General features: G+C 43.9%; 1 protein-coding gene across 1 annotated transcript in view; it reads right to left on the reverse strand.

The window, feature by feature from the left end:
- Positions 1 to 15,292, reverse strand: part of LOC121607580 (voltage-dependent calcium channel subunit alpha-2/delta-4-like) — a 59,291-nt gene that overhangs the window by 11,024 nt on the left and 32,975 nt on the right. Inside the window, exons 28-31 of the mRNA XM_041938461.1 lie at positions 5,341 to 5,402; positions 2,187 to 2,201; positions 1,247 to 1,291; positions 1,086 to 1,148 (exon numbers count right to left, since the gene is read on the reverse strand). Of these exons, the coding sequence (XP_041794395.1) occupies positions 1,086 to 1,148; positions 1,247 to 1,291; positions 2,187 to 2,201; positions 5,341 to 5,402 (185 nt within the window). The remainder of the gene's footprint in view (positions 1 to 1,085; positions 1,149 to 1,246; positions 1,292 to 2,186; positions 2,202 to 5,340; positions 5,403 to 15,292) is intronic.

Genomic DNA, 15,292 nt, shown 5'->3' on the forward strand with positions numbered 1-15,292 from the left:
CTCTGAGACATTTGTGTGAACTTTTGTTGTAATTAGCATCTGAATTCTGGTCCCAGTGACCACTGACCACCAAAATCTAATCAGTTCTTCCTCGAGTCCACATGAACGTTGGAAGAATTCCCTCGAGGTGTTTTTGAGATATCGGGTTGAGGATGAAACGGATGTAATGTAATGCCTCTGGCTGCAGCTGTTTCCGGCGTGGAGGCATAAAAACACATCGATGATGAAAACAGTCGATAGCTGCAGCTATAACTGGCTTAACCAAAGTATTTTTAGCTTTATCGTAACAATGAATCAATGATTTCTTAATTATATACCATGAAAATGGTCCATGGCTACATCACTGACAGTAACACCATACATAAATAAGAGCAGCTGACATTCGAAGAAACACAAATCATTGCTGAAATCCACAGACTGCACTCAGTTGCTGAACGAGGGGGGAACGAGAGCAATAACATGCATCGACTCGACGTTTATTCACCTTCACTTCGAGACTGGCACATCATGGCTACCGTACCGCCAGTACTTGATCGTCTCTCTGCTGCTTTGGCCGTTAGCAAATGAGAAATGGTGCAAAGCAGCCGACAAGTGTTGCACTCAAGACTTATAATCAAATCCTTCATGTCATTCAAAGGAGATCAAACTAAAGGATGTATTCAGTCATCAATGAACAACCGACATTTTCAAATGCTGCTTGGAACTCAAAACAGTCTCATCGTAAAGTCAAACTAACTCTTTGAAGACTTTGAACTACCGGAGGGACCGGGCAGCTCGCGGCGGCCTGGCTAAGCTTCACCCACGTCAGATGATCACAGATTAAGACCAAAAAACTGTCCCCTCAAATCCTGTGAGCCATCCAGATGTTGTTTATGAGCACATCTAAAAAGTCACCTCCAGACTCTCGCTGCACGTCCACGACACGAAGCTCATCCCAACCGCTAAAGATTTAACTTCCTGACCCCAAGCAGGTCGAACCAAGCAGGCCAGACAAGACTTAAAGCGTCTGATCAGCAGACTTTCTCATGTTTTCAAATCTTTTCCCCTTCAGACAGATCAGAGCCAGCTCAGGTCAAGGATCTTACCTCGCTCCTCTCTTTGGACAGCAGGATGAAGCCGTTGTTGTCGACCAGGAAACAGTTCAGATCCTGAACAGGAAGCAGGAAGAAGAAGTGTGTGTTTAGGGTTTTTCAACACGGAGGACTGCTGTGTGGCGATGAGCAGACAGAGCAGGCGGGATACTTACAACACTCTCACAGCTGAGAGGACACACGCCTTCGATGTTTGAACACTGCGGGAGACAGAGAAGAGGCAGGGTCAAAGGTCATCAGAAGGAGCTGCTGCACTGTCCAGAGTTTGACAGATAAACCATGAGCTGTCATGTTCACATTTAACAAGTGTTAAAAGGCAGCGAAAAACAGGTTCAACTCTGCTTTCAGTCTGTAGGAAGCTTACAATGTCAGCAAGGTACAATGTTAGCACGGTAGATATCTAAATGTTGCACAAATGCTAAACATTAGCATCTTGCTATGCTAACATGATAATATACTAAATATTATATTCTTAACTTTATCAGTCGAGCCTACGTAAAGAGAACCTGTCCGAAGCTTAAAGGATAACTTTTGGTTTTTACAACCTGGACCTTATTTGTAGCATTAAATACGACCATTTACTCACCCAGACAGCTTTGGTGGCTATTCCCCTCTGAGTCGGCGGTGGCATGTTATCAACATCCGGCGTCTCTAAACAACTACCTCTGACGTGGATGATGTCATTACCGAACGCCGGACGCTGCGAGCAGCCAGCCACAACACGGCTGACTCTGAATAACCAACCATAGCTGTGCCAAACTACAGCTAAACTAGCCGACCACCAGCTCAGAGGGGAATAGCACCAGCATATCATAACAAAATATTGGAATATGAACGAGTTTCGCCTCAGATTATGCGTTATATAGAGGCTGCGCATGGATGCCCCGAGTACTTGCATTATACGGATATATGCGCCGCTCCACTTCTTCAAAACGACTCCAAATGCCACCAAAGTTGTCTGGGTGAGTAAATGGTCGTATTTAATGCTGCAAATAAGGTCCAGGTTGTAAAAAACAAAAGTTATCCTTTAAGTAACCTGATGTTAATAAAACACAAAAGATTTAAATCAATGATCAATAATCAGGGTTTACTTACGTCTGTGTCGCTGGGCTGGAAGCAGCAGGGTGGAGAAAAAACACAGTGAATATGAATCAAACAAATATTTCAACATCATAACAATGTTTTCAAAATGACTTCCTGTTTGGTGCAGTTAACTTTTCACTGTCAACAAAAACAGCAAAAATCAAACCCAATGTTTGAAAGGAGGATTCTGTTTTGTGCTGTTGGTCAAAATCGAGTCTTTCACCATTTTCAGTTTGGTTCTATTTTACAGTCAAGACACAAAACTGGGTTTAAAGATTTAACTCAAACAGCCACAGAGACGCTGAGCTTCTATAAAATGTGTTTGTTTTTCATGGTAGATCTGTAATAAATGATGGCCAACAGCTTTGGTTTCTTCGGGCAGGGAAACAGATGCAACAGGCCACAGAGACAGACGATAAATACACTGAAGTCCTGTTTCAGGATGAACCTCCAGCGAACAGATAAAATCCTCCAAAACACAAAGCCTTACATAAAGCCCGGACACCGTCAGTCAGATGAGCAGCTGATGTCGGCGGTGGACACGTTACAGCAGCTCGTCACAGCTGTCAGATGAGATCTCATTAATAACGTTATCTGCACCATCAACCTCTGCAGGACATCTGCACACGTTGAGCTGCTGCTCTGCTTCACTGAGCTGCAGGAGACGCTCGCAAGGTCAAAGACCTGCAGAGAGCGACCGAACGCTGGCCGCCGTCTGTCATATCAGGGGACACGTTTTATAACAGGATTAAAAGTCTGCAGCCAAACTCGGATCCCGGAGGCTGCAATACTCGCTGCACGCCACGAAACAAAACTGCTGGTGGATACAAATGGAGAGTCTTCTGTTATCGGATCCCGACCACCAGCAGCGTGTAAGTCAAGTTTATCTCAAGGAGGACGTCAAAGCTCAAGTTGGTGCCTGAATCTAAAGTGTTTATGGTCATTTTATGACATTTCAGACTCAGCTTAACTTCCATCAGTCTGAGGAGAATCAATCAGGCGAACGAGCAGTAAATCTACTCTGAGCTTTCATGTTAAAGTTCAGTTCTGATGACCTGAATATTTGTGTTCTTGACCTGCAGCAAACCATCCTGACAGCGCTGATCTGTGACGGAAGGAAGAGCCTCAGAGTCCAAAACGGAGGACAAACAAGAGGTCCACAGTTCATCCTCAGACAGGACCAAGCCAGTTAGCCTGGTGGGCTATTGTGACTGGCCTACGCTAGCATGTTAGCAGTTAGCATGTCAGCACCACAGTAGCTCTCCTGCTGCATGCTGCATCCGTAGTCAACATAACTGATGCAGATTTTTGTTTTTAGCAATCATAAAATACAGGATTGTTAAAATGTAAAGAGCAAACAGGCAAGAAGGCTGAAAGAGAAACAGGCCACTAATTACTGATTAGAAAACCCAGATTCCAAACAAGTCTGGACTCTGTAAAACATAATCCAGAATCAATCATTTTCAATCAAACTGCTCCCTGAGAAGTTTCCTGAACTGTTCCTGAGTCCAGGTATTAGTCTCCTTTATCAATCATGTGTTGAACCTCGCTCCATCCTCGCTGTGAACCACTGAGCCTTTCCAAGCTAACATTTAGCATGTACATGTAACATGTTTGAGCATGTTAGCATTACTTAAGGTGCCATGGTATTTTGTTGAGCATTAGATGCCTTTAAATATATAAATTTAATTCTCAGTTTCTCAGATATAAAATAATGAAAAGTCTTCTTTGCGTGAGAATAACTGAAGCACGTAAGAAACGTTCGTCTTTACTTTGGTCTCTGAAGGGTCTCGTCCAGTTGCTTTACATCTTAATGGAACCTTATTCTGTGCACATTCCACTTTCATCTTAATATGAAAAGTCCAGGAGACTTAATGAACACAATTAATGGGCTCTGGTCCCTACTGAAGGAAATGGTAAATTGAAAAAATGACCTCTGAATCCAGAGGATTATTATTGGACGGTCAGAGCGAAATTCATTTGTTCGTCCTTGGAAACTTGGTGCAGCTTTAAACTTGGTGACACACTTCATATTTTCATGCTCGGTCGCTAACGAGTTAGCTCCTGTCCGACTGCAGATCATGCTGAAACTCTGCGTGGAGCAGTTAATACACAACACACACACAACAGGAAGCAACACAGCTAATGTGATAATGTGCTTCCTTCATTTTGGCCTCTCCGGCTCTCTGTAGCCTAAAGCTCAGCTCACAGTCAGGCCTTTCAAACCAAAACCTGCAACAGCTAATAGTTTAACGAGGCACTGAGCAGCGTGAAGAGCAGCAGCTAACGAGGACGCTCGTAACTCTGGGAATTAAGAGATATAATTAAATTGTCCTCCAGATCCTAACTCAATGTCACTGCTGAATTTGTGCTATTAGTGGTTTACAGTTGGTCAAGGACTCGACTTTGCACGTTAAAGTTAACTAAAGTTAAACTGTATACGAAAGCGCCACATAAATTGATCTCGCCCGCCCAATCACCCGCTCTCAAGCAAATCCATCAATCTCTGCAACAACACTGAAATGAAGCCGATTCAGTCCAACATTACGCTGCTCTGTAAAACTCTGGTGTGACCGAGCACTTAAACGCAACAACCTCAAAGTTTATGTCCCCAGCTGATTTTCACAGCAGGTAAACCGTGGAGTCTTTGACCTACAGGTGGCAGCAGAGCGCACCAAGAGATGCGCTGAATGTAAACAGAAACGTTGTTTACAAGAAAACGCAGTTAAAACCTTTTATTTTCTGTTTTCCACATCAATTCCTCTGGATTCTGAGTTTAATCCCGTGGTGGATGAACAAAATTTCAACAAATTCAATAAGAAAATACTCAAAATTGATCTGAAACAAATCTTCGACAGTCGGGTCAGTGTGTCAGATGGAGGCCACTCCCACGTTTCCTCGTTCCTCCTCGTTTACAACACTTCTCCAGAAACTACCGACAGAATATCTGAGTCTGCACATAAAAGTCCTCAACCAACTCACGTCTGTACCTGTGGTATAACATGTTTATGTCACAGTGGTCGGGTTGACGGTAAAGAGTTTGTTATCAGTCAGTTACAGTGAAGGTTAGTATCAGAGAAGGTTAGTGTCAGAGAGATAAACACAAGTCAATGAAAAGTCCCCATAAACGACATCAGGCAACATGTGTGAGAGTGAGTCCGGTCACCTGCTTGGCGATGGCCCAGAACTTCTTTTCCAGCCAATCCAAGGAGAACTGCACCCCGATAGCTAAAAATAGAAAACACACAGACACACACACACACACATACACACATTAAAGACAGATGCAGGACAAGATGGAGTCTGCAGAGGCGAAGCTGCACAGTTTGCTGTGTTTGTGGAGGAAAGGAGGACAGGAAATCAATTCGACCCTGCGTTCACCTCTGCGGTGTCCTGACGCTAATGAAGGGATGTAAACACTGATGAGCCGGATGGTGTGCGTGCTCCCTGCAGACTTCGTAATGACGCCCTCAGTCCCTCAGTGATGCACCGAAGCAGCTTTATTACTCTGATGTCCACACGTACACGAGCATTTCTTAAAAACCCCTACCAAACATGTCCGCTGTTTTTTTCCCATGAAATCTACGATTTAAAAGAAACTTGACCCCTCCCCTGAGCGACAACTGTCCAATCAGAGCTCAGCAACTCTGTATCAATAAAGTGTCTTTTTCACCTTTTTAAAACCAAACATAAAAGAGCCTCGATGTAAAGAAACAGAATAAACAGAGCATTTATCTGCTTTAATACAAGCTGCTAATGTTAGTATGTCTGGGTGACTAACCTACCTGCAGCACTAACCTTAGTGCTTCTTCCAGAGTTAGCATATCATTAGCAATCTATATTATTATTATAATTAAAAAACTTCTGGACTGGCTGCTGCTTTAGCAGAGTTTAAGCTAACATTAACATCTGTCTTTCTCTTATTGGATTTGGGAAAGTGAAGAATATGGTTTGAAAATATGAACAATAAAGCTTAAATTGAGCCTTTGTTTTTCTACAGTTAGCATCTTTATTGACAAGCTTCCAGCTTACAACTCGGTCACAGTGTTAAATTTAAGTGCGCCGTATCAAGAACATTTTGTGTCAACGATGAATATTGGCAGATATATCGTTATTGGATTTTTAGCTCTCAAACAGCCTCAAACCTCCAAAGTCCCTTTACGATCAGGCTGCAATTTAGACTTTTCTTGCTAATGCTACCTGATTAGCACATTTTAGGTACATTAGAGAGAAAATGACACAGTCCGCCTGCTGAAACCCAAAGATCCAGTTTGATCCAGTGAGCGTCCACAGCTGCCCGTCAGGAGCCACCACAGCGTTACAGGACCAGGGAGGCTCGTTTCCACTCACAACAACATAATAACTACAACTGTTTTTGTCACTTTGATAATGAAAACTCTTCTTCACACAGACAGCTGGTCTGCAGCCACACACACACACACACACACACAGATGAGTGATTCGAGGCGACATGTCGAGCCTCTTGTGTACTGGTGTTATTGGAAAAGCAGAGCAGCTGTAAAACCTTTATTTCAGGTCATTTCTGGCTATTGAGCTTCTAGTTATTGAACTTTTCCTCCGACGATGCATCACAGGAAACAACGGCTGTCTGTTCAGAGCATGTAGGAATTTAGCTGTGACCAAGTCAACGAGATTAACTTCCTGATGTCATTGTAAGAGTCCTCTCATCCTTAAGTCTGAAATATTACATTTGCTTTATTGGCAAATTAAATGTTCTCTTTATTCTTCTAAGATCAGTCTGAACTGGAAGTTATTATTGATGGATGACAGCATGTTTGCAGAGGAGAGTCGATCAGCTTCTACATTGTGCAGCAGCATCATCAATAATCACATAGTTTATTATTGATTACTGTTCAATTCCACGCTCTGAAGACAGTCTGTCTCCTCGGGGATGTTTGTGTGTGTGAGCAGGGGAGTTTTGTGTTTCTCTGTGTCAAGGGTTCAGCACTTGCTTGATGCTGAGGGTAGTGAGAATCCCTGTTTGCAGGCTGAGGAGCTGAACCATGTTCTGAACTGGGTCCGCGTGCTCAGTGTGAAGCCGCAGGGTTGTAGCAGAGGGGAGAAATGTGACGCTGCATTTCACAGAGTTGTGACCTTTGTGTCCTTTAAACCTCTTAAAGCGTCACACGCCTCCACTCTTTAAAATAGCGTCCCTGCAGACTCAGTGGTCTGCGGCTTTGCCTCGCTGTTTGATTTGGCTTCTCTGTTTTTTTTTTCCTCTTTTCCTGTCAGCGGCGTCCTTATCGCCGCCCTTCAGCGCTGCAGCTGCACTGTTCCTGCTGCACACTGCAGTCTCAACAAGGACGAGTCCACGACGGGACAAAGCTGTTCAGCATCAATAACTCACAGATATTTAACAGTGACAGAGTCTTTCTGGATGGTTCGTGGGGAGAAAATGAGAGAATCTGCAGCAGCTGCATTATAACGTTTATCTTATTTAACTATCGACACAACTTCTCTCGTGCAACTGCAAACATGAGTGAAACGTGTGAGCACCTCAAACGTTCTGGTACGACTTTCCTCTCGCACTGTTTATACGTTTTGGGTGGTTTTTTAAATCATATTTCCTCTCTCTGCCTTCACAGGTCTGTTGCTGATTAACATGCTGTTTGATTCTTCATACTTCTCATTGTCTCGGTTGTTACCTGCAGTTGTTCTTTCTGGCTCCTGCCGCAATTTTGCTGCAACCAGCCAACTTCACCACAGTGATTAATGCTTTTAAATCCAGTTTTATCTCATCTGAAACACCACAGTGATGCAACACACACAGACTGAGCTTGACTTCCTCCTGGCTGATGCTGCTGCAGCTTGGACTCCGATGATACACACATCTGTTTTTCCCGATGATTAAGCAACACTCATCATTTCTGGTTTTTAGTGAGAAATACTCAGATCGGCTAAAATGCAGCAGATACGTTGGAACTTATTTTATGAATTTTATGTCTTAATGCATCCAAAACTTATTAAAGGTCCTGCTGTGAGAACATTCTGCTGGCCAGAGTCTATGAGTTCATTATTCGGGTGTTAAAATTGAACAAAAAGGAAAAACACAGGATGGGTTTAGCTATAAGACGAAGTGTTCATGTTGTCTTCAGAGCTGTACAACTTGAATACAGTTCAGTTTGGATGAAGTCTGAAGATTATCAGAAGAGTGTTTGGTGCCGTTAAAGGAAGAGTTGAACATTTTGTGAAATACGTTCATTTGCTTTCTTTCCAAAACTGAGATGAGAAGATGGATGTCAATCTGTGTGTGAAGTACAGAGCTCTGGTAAGGGTGTGGCTAGCCTAGCTTAGCATGAAGACTGGAAGCAGGGGGAAACCGCTAGCCTGGCTCTGCCCAAGTTCAATATTTCACCTATCAGCACCTCTGCAGCTCACTAATTAACAGATTTAAGTCGACCTGTAAAAGTGTAAAAACAACAACTTGTGAAAGCAAAACGTTTAATTTAAAGAACTTAAAGAACTGCATCCTTTAAAAAAAGCCCTCCACAGATTCATTACTGCACTCCTGCAACACTGTCGGATTCACGATGGACAGCTTTTTAAAAATATATTAAAATCGAGACAGCGGAATGAGAGACATTGAACCCACATTACCCACAATGCAACTCCACCACCAACAGCCCAGTGGGAGATTTGGGGTGATGCTAATAGCAGCTAATGTAGCCTGCAGCGTCGAGCCTGCAGCAGAGATGATGGCGAGCTCACGTCAAACTGATTCATTTCAGCTCCGACTTGAATTTGGCACAAAATATCTCACAAGTGTGATCAACACTCTAACAGGAGCTGAGATTCTGCTACAGAAATGTTGTTTGCTAATGAAAGCCAATAAAAAAGTCATCCAGCTGAACGATGTCTCCGTCTCTCAGTTAGTCAATTTAATCTAATTCACTTCTGGAGACTTCACTGGAATAAACACTGTGAAGACGATATTTCCAAAGTATCTAAAAAATAAACTCAATACAGTTCTCACCGACAGAGGAAATGTTTACATAACCGATAAATTTAAGGAGAAACATTTAGAAATCTCATGAAATCTCCAGATAAACAGTTAAAGTCAGAGCAGTCTGAAAAGTAAACGCTAATCAATTCTAATGATGGCTGCGGAGGATTAAATCATGCTGAGGGTTATTTAGGGATGTTTGTGCATCAGCACAGCAACACATTGTGCTTCTATTTATGCTGCAACTAGAATCTGGTTTCTACTTTCATCCAGTGTTTTTGGAGTCAGAAATAAAAAAAAAAAAATAAAGCTGGTGACATTTTACATTTGTGTTAATGTCTGTGAATCTTATGAAAAGACAAACCCACGTTGAATCAGTTGGGAGCCACAGAGCTCCACTACAGACACTCAACCATCAGTGAGCCTCGCTGTCGCTGCTCTGGTCACCATGAACACACACACTGTAGTTTATTCTGACTCAGTCCCACACACACACACTCACTACAGCACCAAATGTGGATTCATCCGCCGCTGACAGTAGTCCCAGAAGAGTGCACTGTTTCCTCCCGCTTCGCTGATTAAAAACTACAGTGAGCACGAGCCTTTTTGAAAATAAAACTCTGTATTTTAAAAAAACTGCACAGCAGGAAGAAAGTTCAGCTGCATCGACCTCTTGAACCTCTGACCAACATCACAGCTGACTTAGTTACTAGCTATTGAGTCATCGTCCACCACCTCAGAGTCGGAAAAATATTCACCCATTTTGTAAAAAATAACAGTCGCAAACTATAGCTATACTAGCCGACCGCCGCAGAGTTAGCCGTGTTGTGGCTGGCTGCTCGCAGCGCGTGGCGTTCGGAAATGACATCATCCACGTCAGAGGTAGTTGCCTATAGACGCTGGATGGTGATAACATGCCACCACAGGCTGAGAGGGGAATAGCACCAGCATATCATAACAAAATATTGGAATATGAACGAGTTTTGCCGCAGATTATGAGTTATATAGAGGCTGCGCATGGGTGCCCCGAGTACTCGCATTATATGGATATAAGCGCCTCTCCTCTGGGGGTAATTTCTTCAAAACGACTCCAAATGCCACCAAAGTTGCTTGGGTGAGTAAATGGTCGTATTTTATGCTACAAATAAGGTCCAGGTTGTAAAAAACGAAAGTTATCCTTTAAATCACCTTCCTTCGCCATTCTGATGCTCGGTTTGAACTGCAGCAGATGGTCTTAACCATGTCTACATGCCTAAATGCATTGAGTTGCTGCCATGTGATTGGCTGATTATTACTTAACTAGCAGTTGGACAGGTGTACCTGAAGTGATCTGTATGTGAAATAGTTACAATTAGCTCCACCATTAATACTTAACACTCATATAAGACCGAGTTTAGATTTTGTCAAAAAACAAAAAGCAAAAGCACATTCACACCTTTGGAAGCTGTAGTGGAACAGTCACACCACAGGGTGGCAGCAAACATGGTGAGGCTACGCATGTTCCACTGGGGGTGGAGTCACACAGGTAGCTCCACCCTGACTTCCAGCCTGCAGTGTGAGGTGCTCCACTTTATCCTCTGATAAATTAACTGTCTTAGTCTCTCACAGGCATCTCTGTGTGTGCAGTACTGCACAGAAATACTACACATTACTACAGTCGCTCTCTCTCTCTCTCCCCATTCATTCAAAGCTCAGCCTGCAGCAGCAACACACTCTGCTGTTACTATTTCTGTCAAACTCTGCTTTAATGCACATCACACACACAGACATACACACACACACACACACACACACACACACACCATTAGTGGCAGCTCAGCAGTAGCATCTCTCTCTCTCTCTCTCTCTCTCTCTCTCTCTCTCTCTCTCTCTAAAACACACACAGAGGCTCGCTCGTCCTCAGTCGGCGGGCTGTGTGTGTGTTGGACAGAGCTCTGAGATGATCGGAGCTGAGACAGCAGCGATGTGGATGAAGAAGAGGAGGATGACGACGAGCGCCGTTTGATCTGGAATAAAAACTCCAGTCCAGCTTCTGTTTCTGGTTTGAAGACGGTCTCATATTCTGGTTCTAACAGGGAATCAAGCTGCTGGCGTATTAAGAAGAGACCAGTTTCTGTCCTTGAAGACAAGTCCGGTTTCTGGGCTCAGATCTGAAACACAAATCCAGATTCAGCTTTTAAGAAAGAAGAGCTTCGGCCCATGTTTGGTTGAGATTTTCAGCTTCCTTTCTGGTCGCTGCAGATCAAGGAAAAGAAGAGCACTTTCTTCTTCTTCCTCTGTTTGGAGGCTGAAGCAGCAGAGCAGATGGTGAGCGGCCGATGTGTGTGTGTGTGTGTGTGTGTGTGTGCGTGCGTGCGTGCGTGTGTGCATACTGAATGTACAGTAAAGTGCATGTGCCTTTGAAAGTGAGAAAGAGTGTGTGTCCTGTATGTGTGTGCATGCACTCTATGGCCAGAAATAAGTGGACACTCCTGTGCACATAGTTGAGTGTACTTCTGGTCGGTTTTCCTCAGGGAAATCTTCACGCTACAGTATTTGGCTAATGATTACTCTCCTTTTTCACATTTAATTTGTTAATGATTTAATCTACAAAATGTCATTTTCAAACAGCTCAAGATGATGATGCTCAAATGTCTTTCTTTGTCTGACCACAGTTGCTTAAAAAATAACTTAAGTTAAACCTGCAGTGCAGAACTTTTTTCTCCCCCTTCAGGCAGAGAGAGTAATTACACAAACACTGGTGGCATGCTTATGACGACATCGTCTCTGATGTATTGCTTGGTGCTAAAGCCTCCATCGCTATGTTGTGATGTGCACATTTAAAAACTCCAGCATTCTGCTTTTCATGGCGGTGGCTGAATCTTAGAAGGGTCTGAATGTAACAGGCGATCAGTCAGTTCAAAAGTCTCGCACTGCAGGTTTAACCAATTATCAAAGTAAGTTCCCAGATAGTTTTCTGTCAATCAACTAATTTCAACGACTACTACAATGTTTTGGACAGGACAGTCTGTCAGCAGTTGGTGTTTTTCTCTTTTCTCTTTCAACATGATAATGCTCCCACGCACAAAGTTACATAAAGAAATGGTTCTCCAGTTTGGTGTGGAAGAACTAGAGCGGCCTGCACAGAGCCCTGACCTCCACCCCACCCAACACCTTCGGCCTGAACTGGTACACCCACTGTGAGACAGAACTGACCACCAACATCAGTGCTGGACATCACTGATGTTCTGGTGTGTTGTGCGAGCAGCACATTAATACCTACAGTTGTAGAATAACATGTATGGGTGGATTCTTCTGCTGTCCACATACTTTTGGCCATGTAATGTACATGTGCTTATCTTTGCTTTTAATAGAGAGAGAGTCTAAAAGCATGTGGGAGTGAGCTTGTGTGTGTGCTCCGGCGTGCAGTGTTTTGTTTGTGTGTGTGTGTGTGTGTGTGTTGCTCGTTGTTTACTTGCTTTCTCGCTCGTCCTGCCTCAGTGTTGATGCGGCAGTGTGTTTGTGCTCTCGGCCTTTTGGACCGAATGCTCAGCCGCCTCGTTCTCAGGCTGTTCGGAGGAAAAGTGCAGCCACAGGGGGGGTGGGTGGGGGGAGGGCTGCCTGTCAGAGGCCATTAAGCAGCCAGTGGGACGCCACGTTAGAGGCCAGAAAACTGGAGCGATGCACTGCAGATGAAGCAGGGAACATCGCATCGGCAGGACTTCAATGACAAAATCCAAACAGCAGAGTTTTAAATCAGGATAATAATCCACCACTTCTCCACACGTGCAGTTGGCTGTTCTGCTGCTTTTTAGTGACACAGTGGAACTAAGAGGGCTGCTGGTTTGAATCCCTGGACCGTCAACCATGAAAAGTGTTATAAAATACTTTCCAGATCTCTCTGAAGGGACGTTCGGTCAAAAAGGGGTGGAGCTGAGGTGACGGAGGCAAACATCCACCACCACTAAGAGTAATATAAGATATCAGACACGCGACAACATGAGAATGAGCCCCACAGTCTACAAACCAAAGAGCCACAGCTATACAAACTCAAGTGGCTGCAAAACAAAATGGGTCGCAGTCCCACTAACGCTGTTTGGTTTCAGGTGGCTAACGTAGCATTGAGCTCACCTGAACACCTCCTCCTGGTTTTGCTGTCTGTCAGCTAGCTTACGTACAGCAACGTATGCTAATGTTTACATAATAATGGTGCATGAGGAAAAGCAGATGTGGTAACAATGATGGATAGCTAAGGCAGTGAATGAGCACACAATCAATCAGATTGATTGGAGATGAAATGATCAGTTCAGAGTAAAAAAAAAAGAGACCAGAAATCTTCTGTTAAATTCAGCAGCAGCTGTTCACGGCCACAGCTGGACCAACAATGGCTGCCGGCGAGTGCCATGCTATCATCGTCATCTCGAGTAGCTTCGCTGGTTATGAGCTGATCAGCGAACATGTGAAGCACGTATTGTGTATTTACTGCAGGTCTTGTGGGGGTGCTTTAAATGAAAGTGGCAGCAGCAGATGTGTGATGATGACACAACAGTAAAAACAGAAAACAGAGAGCGAGGACGGTAGCGGCGGCGGCAGCGGGGGGGGGGGGGGGGGGGGTTCTATTGGACCAGTTGTTCTGACACCATCTGGACTCCTGAACAGGCCCGCTCGGGGGTTTTAATCTGCTGCGTGGGTGGTGTTTAATCTGGTTGATGGTGCTTTTGACAAGCTGTTTCAATGGCTGTTGAGGGGGGGGGGGTCTTTGATCAGCAGAGCATGAAAAATGTTTGGTTGTACTGTAATAAATGAACACGTGCTTCTTCGGACTGCACGTAAACAAACGTGCACTTTTCAGTTTCAAACGGGCCTCCTGCCAGAAAATCTAATGAGCCAGTGAGGTTGACTTTGTATGGCAGTTCTTTGTTAAGACAAGTTGCTTAATTTGTTTTATTTAGTTTAATAAATTAAGATAAAGAGTCAACAGTCATGCTAGCGACTGTGCGGCAGTCCTTTGAGCTAATGCTAACATCAGCATTCTAACATGCTCAGAATGACAACGTTGATATGCTCATGTTTAAGTTTTACCATGTTCGGAATCTTAGTTTAGCATGTCAGCATGCTAACATTTGCTAATTAGCACTAAACACTAGCTGCTAAGACTGATGGTCATCAGTTTTGCAGGTCATAAACCAAACCGTTGGCACTAGATGAAAACTCATGAATATCTTAGCAATTTTGTAGATGCTGAGATATTTCACTGGGAAAGTAAAATTTAAACCTGCTGGTGGCGCTACAGGAAAAGACAGGAGATCAGCAAAGTCACCAAGATCCTCTGGAGCAACAAATTTAACAGCAATCAGGGTTCGTATCAGCACCAATCAAAAGCTTTAAACCAGACGTAGCCCTCATGAGTAGGCTGCTAATCCTCCACCATCTTTAAATTCTATTTATTTTTCTAAAACATAAAATGTAAACTCCTGAAAAAGTTCACTTTATAAGTTACTGTAGGACAAATGCACGACGCAGCACAATATATACAAAAGACACGAGTCTATGATTTTCCCCGGCCTACAAAGGTTGGTAGACTGTACGTCACAGATAAACCTGCCGGGTGGAGTTTGAGTTTAGGTGAATCTGACGTCCTCGATCTACACGCAGCAGCGTCTACGCTCTCTGTGAAGTCCTTTAAAGTCACAAGTCCAAAGAACGAGACGCCGAGTAGTGCAGAGAGGAGGCGACACTCAGGCAAACGGTGAGATGGTGAAGAGCAGAAAAGCAGCAACCTGAGCTCTTGATAAACACAAGATGACATACCAACCCCTATGTTTGCTTTTGTTCTGGTGCTCGGCTCGCAGCTGCATGCTTCGTGTTCGAGCGCGAGCGTGCAGCGGTGGGTGCGCCGAGTGTTTTCAGGTCTTTAGACGAAGACATCGCAGTGGGCTTTGTGTTTTTATCGTTCGGCTCCATCTGTAGGATTTATATAAGGCGAGATCAAGTTTTTCTGTAAATCCTTCTCCCCGTTTTCAGAATGTGCAACATGATTCAACGTCCATCTGTTGTTACAGCCATCAGACGGCGAAAAGGGTCAGAGGTCACCTTCTCCATAAGATATTCTAGGGTCTGATAAAGGCCCCGCTCATCCTCTTACAGGCTTCTGTAGTAGACCTAATGTGACTGG

Source organism: Chelmon rostratus, chromosome 6 (genome assembly GCF_017976325.1).
Source record: "Chelmon rostratus isolate fCheRos1 chromosome 6, fCheRos1.pri, whole genome shotgun sequence".
Classification (NCBI taxonomy): domain Eukaryota; kingdom Metazoa; phylum Chordata; class Actinopteri; order Chaetodontiformes; family Chaetodontidae; genus Chelmon; species Chelmon rostratus.